Source organism: Strix aluco, chromosome 5 (genome assembly GCF_031877795.1).
Source record: "Strix aluco isolate bStrAlu1 chromosome 5, bStrAlu1.hap1, whole genome shotgun sequence".
In the NCBI taxonomy this organism is placed as follows: Eukaryota; Metazoa; Chordata; class Aves; order Strigiformes; family Strigidae; genus Strix; species Strix aluco.
Genome location: NC_133935.1, coordinates 73,414,565 through 73,426,570, shown reverse-complemented (window position 1 = coordinate 73,426,570; position 12,006 = coordinate 73,414,565). Strand labels below are relative to the sequence as shown.

Below are 12,006 nucleotides of genomic sequence, written 5' to 3'. Positions count from 1 at the left end.
TGTGTATTTTGTAAAATGAAGAGGACTGATCATTAGGTTAGCCCTGCAGAGATGAGCACGTTCTGCATGGAAGTCTTTACATTAACCCATCCAAAGTATATTTTGATGCTTTGCAGTTAGGAAGCTGCTGAAGAATTTCAGATGCTGAATTCAGGATTGGATAGTCAGTGATGTTCTTTATTACAGTTTAAGCAAAAAGAGAGTTGAAATCAGTATAAATCATTTCAAAGCAAATAGCAGTTCAATAATCATTTATGTTATTTATAAATATTTTTCCTTGTGTTAAAATCAGTGATATTTAGATGGAAACTGATGATTCTAGCGTTTCAAAAGTACAGTCTTCTGAATAAGGCTAAAATGTATCCAACTGTTTAAAACTGTGCTTGTAGGAAAAGAGCTACTTCCTTCTTTGAGATACTAAATTATACTGTAATACTTGAGTGTGTTCTAATTTTATACCTTTCTAAAATCAAAAGGATTGCTAAAGAATTATTCATTTTTATTAGATGTAGACTTACAGCACATAAAAATGGTACAATTTCCTTATTTATACACAAATACTATAAGTTCCTATAATTCGAACATAAAGCAAAAAGAAATTTCATGGATGAAGTAGGTAAACACATTTTGTTGTAAAGCTGATTTACGTGGGGATGATTTACATGAACCATATCTGTGGCACCAAGGATGCAGGGCTGCGTTACTGTCCGCTCCCAGTGTTACTGTCCACACATTCACTGAAGGGTTGACATCGCTTTCTGCAGCAGCTGAACCATTATGGGATAGACTGGTGCGAACTCCTTCCCCTCTCTTGTTCTTACTGATTGAACGTAAGCTTCCAGTGCACCGCTAAAAAAAAAAGTGAAGTAGCTGAAGCAATTAAATAGCATACAAATATTGTATGTTCAGGAACTGAAATTAATCAATGACAGAATTTTCCTCAGGTGATCTTACATGTCTCTGTGGAAGGGGGTGGGCAAGAAAGGCCTTACAAAGCGCTACATAAATTGTTTCATGATCTTTCTCTCCTTTCTTGCATGTTTTGAGGAGCGAACAAGTTAACATTTAAATAAGCAGCAGCAGCATGTTGCAGATGGCTTGAAATGACAGCTCTGACGCACAGACTTGGGCACATTGCTGTACTGGTAACCTTTAGAGACGAAAAGAATAGACTCCAGCTGCTGCAGACGCGAAGGGTACAACTTACAGAATGAAAACTGGGGCACTGGTGAACAACCAAGATGCCTTCAGGTGATTTTCTGGCTGAGTGTTTTAAACTGCTGGTGTCCTTTGGGAAATGCTGCGCTGACCGACAGACAAAGTGTATGTGCGCGTCTGTACGTGTCTGCTGTGTTTTTCTTACACGTTGTCGTAGGAGGGCACATACAGAAGTACTCTTGTGTGATTTACACAGATTGAAAGCTAAGAGGGGCAACTGTGATTACGTACTTGTCTGTACATAATGTAACTTGCATTACAACACAGCTGCCTTTCATCCAACTATTCTAGTAAATAGTATTGTTGAATGACAGCATATCTATAAAACAAAGACTGTAAATGCCGATCTGCTCAAATTCCAACATAATAGTTCATTAAGTGAGCCAAGTTAGCTTTGCCATACTTAAATATGGCTTCTAATATTGATTTTCCTCCCTTTTCTATTTCTCCATGTAATAGATACCACGATCTTGGGCTTTCCTTCTAAAACTCTTTGTTTCTATTAGGTTCCATTGGTGCTATTTACAGCAAAATTGTGACACTAAGGAAAACACACGCACAAACAACAAACCTCCATTTTGAGTGGGGACTAAGACAACTCCTGATACATGGCTGTTCCTCTTCTGGCGGTGGCAGCTGCAGCACAACTACAGGCTGTCCCAGCCGTGCCCAGGCCTGTCCCGTGGGGCAGCGGGTCCTGCGGGGCAGCGAGTCCTGTGGCTGACACCAAGCAGCAGGGCTGAAATCGCCACTCTGGGTCACGGAGCGGGGAAGCAGTCCGGGGGGGGTTGTCTGTCTCCTGCACTCCTTTGTGGAGGTGCCGGGGACACCAGCACGGCTGCTCTGCCAGTGAGGGGTTGTGGTAAGGTGCAGGAACATGCCCAGTCCCACGGGGCGGGGGGGGGGGGGCGGGGGTGAGGTTGGTGGTGGCTGTGCACATCTGGACATCTGGTGGTGGGGAGGTGCATGGCACAGGGTTAGAGATGGAACTCAGAGCAAGTGCAGTGTCTTGCCTATAAACACACATCAACTGCTGCAGGATGGTGGGCTGGGCCAAGGCAGAGCTGTGTTTATGTTCGCTGCTACTTCCAACAAACTTGTGGTGAAATACTGCCCCATCCTAGCTACTGTGAAGGAAATTACCCCAGACAAAATCAGCACACTGCACAAAGAGTTAAGGGGACATAAGGCAGCACTGCTTACCAACCCATCAGTGCCTGCTGGCACCTGGAGGTGGTAGGCAGTACATAGGCATTTAATTAGGCAAGGCTTAAGGACAGCAGAAACACTGAAGAGTGAGACTCAGCCTCTGTTTCGCACACACATACAGGCTCCTCCTGGAGTGAGGTGATGAGAGAAGAGGGGCCAAGATCCCCGTGTGATGCTGCAGCACTGGGAAGCTACAGCCAAGCCTGGCAAACCAGAGGCGATGGCAGGAAGAAGTGGGGCTGTAACACACTTTGCTGCCTGTCAGTAAAGCTATTGCTAAACCAGCAAGGGTTCTGAACTTCCTAAACAAAAACTAAATCCCACCTATGTCAGAGTGCTGCTGGGAATGTCCAGCAAAGGTCATTTATTAGTGGGCGATGCTCCTGAGGCCAAGAGCCTGGACTCAATTTGCTGGAGAGATGAGCCTGAGCTTTGGGTTCCGAGAAGCCAGTGGCAGCGATGGCAGCCTGGCCCTGCGAGCAGGTCCTGGGGCTGCACCCGCTCCTGCCAGCAGTGCTCCTCCCCACCAAAGCCAGGTGCTGATCTGTAAGCCTCACTGCCAGAGTGCAACGGGAGGAGCTGGGTGTCCACACATAGCAGACGCACACATGTGCAGTCAGAGTCTCTGGCCTGTTGCTAATGGAATTTGACAGGGAGAAGAGTGAAGCGTGCAACTGTACAACCAAGGAACCCGAGGCAGCTTTCCTTCTGAGCACAGGATGGGAATGAAACTGCAAGGGCAAGAGTGCCCACCATGCACCACAGCTCCCGACACCCCCAGGCAGGGCCGCTGGACTTCAGACTCCCTCTGCTGAAGCCCAGAGCACATTGTCTAAGACAGAGGTGATGCAAAAGGAGGATGGACTGGATTACAGGAGCTTTGAGAGGCTTCAGAAGAATAAAGGGACTGAGCACAGGAACAGTCCCTCATGCTGGCCTGGATGCACTTGAGAGCTCTTCAATTTTGATAACTTACTAGTGAGTTATGCTGAGGGGTCCACACCAGGTACCAACACACTCTGAATAGTCACTTTGCATGCTGTCACAAACAGCAAGAGAAAAGTTATCCCCCGTTACAGGCAGGGAAAGAATATTCATTTTATCTAGCCAAAATGAAGGTGACTTCTTCCACTTGGTCAGGTCCCTGAAAACCTTCCGTCTGCTCTTCCCAATGGCCTCTGGTGAGCAGCACAGGGTCTACAGGGAAAGAGGCAACAACCACAAAACTGCTTGCTGCAGCCACAAAGTGCTTCAGGTGCAGCTCACCTCACTCCCAGCAAAGGCCATCAGCATGATGGACTGCAGAGAGATCAGGCACATCTGCAGGTAAGTTTTAAATCCCAGGATTTAAAAAGAAGTGAGATGGGGGAAAGGGACAGCAGGTGAGTGTGCTTTTTCAGTAAACTGGCCTCTTGTGGCAATGAGGGGCAGAGCATGTGATGAGCAGACTGAGCAGCAGGTGGGAGATGCAGGCAGGGAAGGCTCACAGATCCCATCAAGATGAGGGGAAATGCTTCAGAAGTGTCAGATGTGTCTCGCATTTCCACTTGGGTCAGTGCTCAAGCGCTCTGGTCAGCAGCAATCGTTAAACACATTAGATGTTAGTTACCTTCCACAAAAAATACTCCCTTGTATGAAAAAGACAGTTGAGAAACTCCCATGACAGTTTTCTTACTGTAACTGTTATTCATCTTGCTGAATCTCTCCCCTTCCACTCACCAGTGTCCCTGTCTTTTCCTCTATACACTCCCCAAAGTTTTTTGGGCCCAAATAGTTTTTAGAAGTCATCAAAAGCTGAAAATAGAAAAAAACATATTGATCTGCTTAAGTTAGAAAGCTCTGACACCTCTTGGTGAAGTTGTGGGTTGGCATCATTATCCAGATGGTAACACTGCTATCCCTTTCTGACTTTATCTCCTTGCTTTGAAAAAGCCCTTGAAAAAGATGACAGAGATAACCAGATCCCTTCAGATGAAAGGGAGAAGCTTTACCCTAAAAGCAGCACCCAAACCCACTCAATGTCAGCCCTTGATAATCCTTAGCCAGACTGTTATTCCCATCAGATCAAACAAGAAGGAATGAGATTTAGGCTACGCTAAGTGCCCAACACCAGTATTAGAGTCCTGCTGTCACACCTTCCAGCAGCTTTTATCTTTTTTCCTTCTCTCCTGCCTCAAAAGAATCTGATTTAACTGGCAAAACATCAGTGGCAGCCACTGTCCTCTTACAACTCAAAGGGCAGCTAAAAGGAACTTGACAAATTGTTTGGTGGCCTCAGAACTGCCCAGACCCTTCTTCCCAGCAGAGACCAACAGCTTGACAGAAGTTGATCTTTGTCAGCTCTCTTCTGCTGTGCTCACTCTTTTACTGTGGCTTTGCTTGTGTTGTTTCAAAGAGACAGAGTCAAACTTCATCAATATGACCAACCCAGGAGCATCTTAACTATCTTTTCCACTCAAAAGACAACCAATAATTACTACTCCATCAATACTATAAAGTGAATTCTCATGTATTTTTCTAAAACAGACCTTGTACAGCTTTACATTAAGCAATGAAAATAAAACCTTTCTCAATACTCTAAGACTAAATGCATTCACTATTTTCCCATGTCCCATGCTTGCACCTCCAATAAAAGTATTTAAGCGCTCTAAAGTTGAATGTTAAAATGCAATTCATAATCAATAACTTCACCTGAAACGCTACAACAAAAGCTTGGCTTTGTGTGTAAAAACACTCTTTAACTAGGAGTGTAGTGATAGGACGAGAGGTAATGGTTTTAAACGGAAAGAGAGTAGATTTAGATTAAATATAAGGAAGAAATTCTTCACTGTGAGTGGTGAGACACTGGAACAGGTTGCCCAGAGATGTTGTGGCTGTCCCCTCCCTGGAAGTGTTCAAGGCCAGGTTGGACAGGGCTTTGAGCAACCTGCTCTAGTGGAAGGTGTCCCTGCCCATGGCAGGGGGGTTGGAACTCGATGATCTTTAAGGACCCTTCCAACCCAAACCATTCTATGATACGATTCTTCTCAGACAGTAGGAGTTTCACTAATGGCCTAATCCACAAAGACATGGTGAGCACCAACTGCTCACCAAATTTAATATTTATGTAAGACTCCCTTGTCTTGTCAGCCTTCAACTTGTGAAGGTTATTCTGCAAATGCCACATCTCCCATTGGTGGGGATTCTGCTGTAACGCCGGGAGAAAAACTGACAGGAACTCCAGTGCCAAGAGAATGAACTAGTCATGGAGAAACATCTACTACTGAACAAAGGACATGGGCACCTCCAGAGCAGAACTGGCCTGGAGAACTACCTACTTCACGTACCCATCAAGGCAGAGCAGCAGCCTGCCTCCCACGTGGGCAGGTGTAAGAAAGCAGCTGGAGGGGCCTCACACTGAGTGAGAGGATGAAAAGCTGCTGCAGCTGCTACAGGCTGGGAGCCAAGAGGCAGCCACAGTCACCTGGAGCAACACACCCTACCTGATGACCATGGAACAGCTCACAATCACGGTCAAGCTCTGATCAGCTCAGGAAACTCTCCTCTGCAGTGCTGCCCATGGTAACGACACAATGGTGACAGGCCAGGAAGCCTGTCCATCCCATTAGGAACAGCATTGCCTATAACAAAAGGTCCAGGTAGTAAAATGGCAGAAATCATGAATCCAGGGAGAAAGATGTTTGGAGTCCAGAGAATAACGGTGAGGTTGCTTCAGAGCACAAGGGAGGAATGGGCTGCGAGAGGTAACCAAAGCATCACTGGTCATAAAGTAGGTGTGATTTCAGAAGTACATTTGGGATGGGAATTTTGTTCTTCTGAAGAGAGTTACCAAGTCTTAAGGGTGGGATTTCGGGACTGCAGCATACAGAAATACGGAAGCGCAGGAAGCTGCTTACGGCAAAGCAAGATGGTTGCTGCTGCACGCAGCCAGATTTCAGCTCAGGCTGGCTGAGCTGGGCAACTTGTAACAATGCACTTCACTGAACTTGCTGAGGTACCAACATGAGTGTGCCTCATTTTGGGAGATAAATGAGTTTAGTAGCTTTGTTAACATCTGAAATGCAGATTTTATGATGACATTTTTGTAAATTTTATCAGTCTGAGCTCAAACAAGCTCTTGTAAACTATGCTGGCAGTACAGAATTCAATTCAGAGGCACCAGTTTACCATTAAAATCTTTTTTTAAAAAACGCAGGCTTGCTCCTGTAGAGGACACTGTAAAAACACTAGTGCCTAAGTAGTAATGGAAAAATAAACGGCATCATGGGTGAAAGCAGTATCATCAAGTCTCCAGCACAGAAGAGATCACAGCTGTTGTCATATAAAAAGATGTAATTTATAGTTATATTACCGATGTTTAAGAAGATGGAAGAAACCCTGTTTATGTAATATACAAAACATACTCTTGAAGGGATTAGACTAAATAATGCCCTAAATTCAGCATCTTCCAGTCTAATAAAGGACATAAAACCTGTTCAGCAATCTGTTTCTATTTTAAAAGACAAGCTATGGTATACATTACAAATATTGTTTGTAAAAGAGAGCTATGGAAAGAGGGTTGGTGGGATGTTCTGCATATATTAATGCTTCATTAAAAATGCCATAAGAAGTAAGGAAAAAAAATCTAAGTTTAAGATGCCCTCCCACATAAGGAAAAGGATTTTAAAGCACTTATTAAATTACTTCACTTGCTTGAGCAAAAACATGAGCTTTCTTGGAAATCAGGACAAGCTGATTATATAAGACCCAGATAGTTCTTTTTTAAAATGTTATTTCAACCCATGAAGATTTATATCTACAGTTAAAATTAAAAAAAAAAAAAAAGTATGATTTGGGCTGTGGTTCTTAAAGGGATCTTAATGCGTATCATTTAGAATTACTCTAATTAATTAGTTCATTTTATATGGAATTGTGAATACTAGCACTACCCTTCTGGGCTCTGACTTGGTCAAATGGAGCCTGATTTACACTGTAAGCTTCAGAAGAGGCAGGGATCACAATTCTGTTCAGTAGTGGGGTAGTGCCCTGTGCACTCAGGTCCCAATCAATTAGCAGGGCAGCTGGAGGCCAGCAGGGCCAGACTTTTCTTTAGTACTCTGTTAAAAGTCTGTTTGCTCTGCAAACTTCAGGGCAAAGAATAAAATGGAAAACATGCTGTGTAAGAGCACATCTGTCTGACACCAGATCTATTTAATCGAGTGCTACAAAAGTTACTGTAAAACTGAACAGCATCATCTGCAGGACAACAGATTAGCAAGAGACATCTCTGGTTTATTCCAGATTGCATAATAAAGAGATCAAAGGAACTGTGCGTTGACAGACAAGTCTAAGTGACATGGAGGGTTTTTATGAATGGCCTGGTGCTGGCCGGGGAGCGCTCGGAGGCGCAGGCAGCGCGCAGCAGCCCTCCAGCCACACTGCGTGGCTGCCTCTTGCTTGCTTTAAGCAGAGCAGAGCAGTGACCCAGCACAGCTCTGCTGATTGCGGCAAAGCTGTCACGCTGCTGTGCCTAGTGAGACTGAACCTAATGCACAGATGGGGCTTTCGTGGTGATCCCCAAGCAGGCATTTGTCCCAGCCCCCGGCAGGTTAGTGGTCAGAGCCACTCTCTGGCTCAGGATATCAGCTCATTACGAAAACGAAGCCTTCACTGGGCCTGACTTTCAAATCTGCTCCAGCAACGGTGAGCTTGAGTAAGGGGAGTCTACCCACACTCAAATGGTAAAGACAAGAATTTGGCCCTTGAGTGGATGAACTGTCCATCAGGCTGGCTCAAATCCTGCCACATCTAACAGGGTTTCTTTTATGGAAGAAAGGTTGAGTTTTCGAACTTAATTTAAAAAGAAAAAGAAAAGAAGTGCCCTGGCCACTTAAAGAAGGGCTCCTTTCAACACAATCTCCGCTCCGGGAGGATGCCTGCAGCGGGGTCATCTCACCTAACTCTGAATGCCTGCAGGGCAGCTGTCTGCCTGAGAGAGCTCCCGTGTCCCAGCCCACGCTCCCTTCACTGAGCAGAGAAAATGGAGCTTTCAGGACACAACGCAACTGACCTATTTTAGGTACCTACTTCAGGATGAGATGAATCAGCCCCAGCAGCGCCTGTTTCTCTCTGGTGACTATAAAGGGAGTCTAGCTAATATACCTCTGGCCAGGTAAATACCACCCTTCATGCTGAATACAAGCAAAAAGAAATGCACCAAAATGCTCAGAATGCTACTAATTCATAGCATTAACACCACACTGCATATGAAGCGTTTAAGAACTACAGAGTGGAAGAAGCACTGCAATTAGCTATAATATGAAGCTGTAAGGATTCTGATAACACAAGTGAATTAATATCTAAGCAGCAGGTCCCCAGAGTAATTGCACAGTCGTTACAAAGGGAAGTTGCAGAAAATTACCATTTGCAAGGTTGCAGCAAACATAAAGATAATTTCTTGATGTAGGCCAGGGATCTGAAGGCTTGAACATCCAAGGTTCAATTAGCAGAGCTGAACAACTACAGGCAGAAAAAGCTTGAAGAAGGTGACTGATAAAAGACTCCAGACAAATGAGCAAGATGCCTGTGGTTCAATTTCGGTTCATGAGACACATGAAGAGCTGGCTCAGAAATCTTTCAATAGAGTATTAAAGAAAATATGAGTGAAACGTGGCCATACTAGTGACTGACGTTTGCTTGCCGGCCCTATGTACAGATAATCAGCCTATTTAGAAATGACTAATAGGCATGAGAGGAGATGGTAAAAAGGTGAATGCATACAGCAATGCCTACAGAGGTTACCAGCGTCTGCAAAGGAGAACCATCCCCTTCCCTCCAGAATGCCTGACCTGCATTCAAGGGTTGGTCAGCTAGTCCCCGCTCTTTGTTCCTCCACATGCGGTGCTACATGAGCTGCCAACCAAACCACCCGAGGGAAGAGTCTGCTTGACAGATCCAGTGTAGTTAATTCATGGGGCTCAGTAAAGCTGCATGAGTGATGCCTGCCAGTGGTGGGCCTGGGGATGGATGGAGAAGCAGTCAAGCGTGGGCAGTGACAAACAGCCTTGCTCTGGCGTAACAAGAATAGGGAAGAGCCACTGGAATGCCAACAGAGGCCTTTGGGAAGGGCAGATCTTCAAAGCTGCCCTCTCCATGCCCTGGGAGGACGGCTGTCCAAGCACTCCACAGTGCAAACTAAAAGGACCAGAGTCTCACTGTAAAATGCTCAAGTGATAACCTTGCCAAGTGATAACGTTGCAGCAGCACATTCTTGAAATTACAAAGTTAAAATATTGTAATAGTGTGTCTCATGCAAAATGAATAAAGGGTTCAATGAAAGGATTGAAATGAAAAGCTAAAGTATTCCCGCCACACTACTTGGTCCGATAGATGACACTCACTCTGCCTAAAAGCCTTGTCCCAAGGCTTGTCCCTTAACACCTCTATGGTCAGAGCAATTTATCAGTGTCTCAAAATGACCACCAGCAAGCCCACTAACTGAATCAGTCTGGATGAAATTTAATTGCAAGCAAAGACAAAAACGTGCTGTAGTTTAAAGAATGCATTTTCAAATTCGTGTAAAAGGATTGAAGAGAACAAAATTGAATCAGTTCTCAAATGATTTGCATTCCTGACTTTCCCTAACATGTCTGAAATTCAACATTGTCAGTTTTGCCAGTACTATCAGGACAGAAATTACAATCGAAATATTCATAACTAAATTACATATACAGCTGTATCAGCCCTGTACCTACTATCCATTACCCTGTAATTCAAGGTGTCATGGCTTGAGATTCAAGAAAACTTAGTTTTGTAGCCAAACTAGACTAACAACATGTATGATTTTCAAAAAATACTCTTTTAATATGCATATGAAGAGACACAGTTTGCATTTTAATATTTTGGAAATAAATCCTACTAACATCTACTGGTGATCAACTAGTATTTCCTTAATTGGCCCGAGCACTACATTGGACTGTATGGTGCTATCAGCTTCAAGAACTGTAAATATTTATAGCAGACTCCTCTCAGCTGCTTTAAAAGTGCAGACAGATAATGGTTGATCTTCTCAAGCACAACCACTGCTGGCTGGAACTTAAAAGTGAAACAGTTTTTATGATTTCAGCAAAAGCTGGCAACATCGACGTGCAGAAGTTTAAGGACAGAGTTGGCTCCCAGATCAAGCCCAGTGCAGCTATGTGCCACAACCTTTCCCGTGCCACTGGAGTGGGTGACACTGAGGTCGGGACAGGACACTGGGAAGATGGCTGGAAGACTTGGAGTGTTAGGAGCCAAATGACCATCTGAGCCTTGAACCCTGAGGATCCTCAGGCTGGCTCTGTCATGTTCATGCAACACATCTGTTCTCTCTAACGTACTTTAAAAATCTGCTTGTTTTGAAAAACAAGACTATTCATAACTTTTCCTAACATTTTAAGATGCAAAACAGTATTTAGCTATAAAGTCATCTACCCTAGGAAGATTTTAAAAATCTGACGTAATTATCACTTCCTAAAGATCCCGGGCTGATTTCCTGAAGACTAACATTACAGGGGTGTAACAAGGGTCTTCCATTTTTAAATTCCCACCTACATTTTCATTGCTGAAGCTTCCAAAGCTTCTCTTTCCTAATACAGAAGACAGGACAGCTGCAGCCTTGACTTTCCAACATTTGAGAGAGGCAGTTTTGCTAAAACACAGTATTAATTTAAACCACCATTGTGCATCATTTCCTTCCTTTGCAAGAGGTTATGTGCTCCTTCCAAAGGCACTTGAGGGTTTGGGTACAGGGGGTGGAGAAGTGTGTTCAGTTTATATATTCTCCCATTTAGCAACTCATCCCATGAGTGGAGAGAGGGTAACAGTATTTATGATACATCTCCTATAGCACATTTTTTTACTTTTCAAGACCAGTCCTGGTGTGCAGATAAGTTACTGCTCCATTATCATAAATGTAGAGAAGAAAGAAGCATGATTTTTACCGTATGAGAGCAAGCCTGTCTTTTTCAGATGGATGATCATCAAGCCACTGGGAGTAGCGGGCAATGGACCACTCAGCCCTCTGACACAGAGAAACACAAACATCAATTATACATAAATGTGAAAAAGGAAACACACCAATTTCAGAATTAGAGATGACATAAATGAAGATCACATGAGGCTCTCTTAATACTGCAGTGATGCAGAATGAGTTAAGGAATTAGAGGCAATTAACAGAAGTAGTCCAATATGTTATTTGGGAGCTTAGAGGTGATCTCCTACATCAGCCCAGTTCTGACAGGGGTTTGAACTGAGATTTCCTGTATCTTACATGAGCAGGATCCAGGCAATTTGCAGTCTGGGATAAGACCTGCAATTTCTTCTATGAGCTGACAGACTGTTAAAGAATTGAGAGTCTATTTAAAATCTGGTTATCATCTTCCTACTGTTAATTTATCAAAACATTAAGTCAAAGACCATAACACCTTCACCACAATAAAAACAAAAGCCAACAAATCATATAAAGTATGAGCTTGAATATTTTTTAACTAAAATAACTAGGGCGAACTACAATGTTCATTCCTCCTTAGGACATCTCGAAAGGAAAGACAGGTTGATCTT

The 12,006-nt window shown here is 43.8% G+C and overlaps 1 protein-coding gene across 3 annotated transcripts in view; it reads right to left on the bottom strand.

Moving 5' to 3' along the window:
• Positions 1-156: 156 nt before the first annotated feature.
• Positions 157-12,006, bottom strand: part of COG5 (component of oligomeric golgi complex 5) — a 205,739-nt gene continuing 193,889 nt past the window's right edge. For all 3 annotated transcript variants that reach the window (XM_074827780.1, XM_074827779.1, XM_074827781.1), the window contains exons 21-22: positions 11,388-11,467; positions 157-849 (exon numbers count right to left, since the gene is read on the bottom strand). In XM_074827780.1, coding sequence (XP_074683881.1) covers positions 735-849; positions 11,388-11,467 — 195 coding nt within the window. In that variant the 3' untranslated portion in view covers positions 157-734. The remainder of the gene's footprint in view (positions 850-11,387; positions 11,468-12,006) is intronic.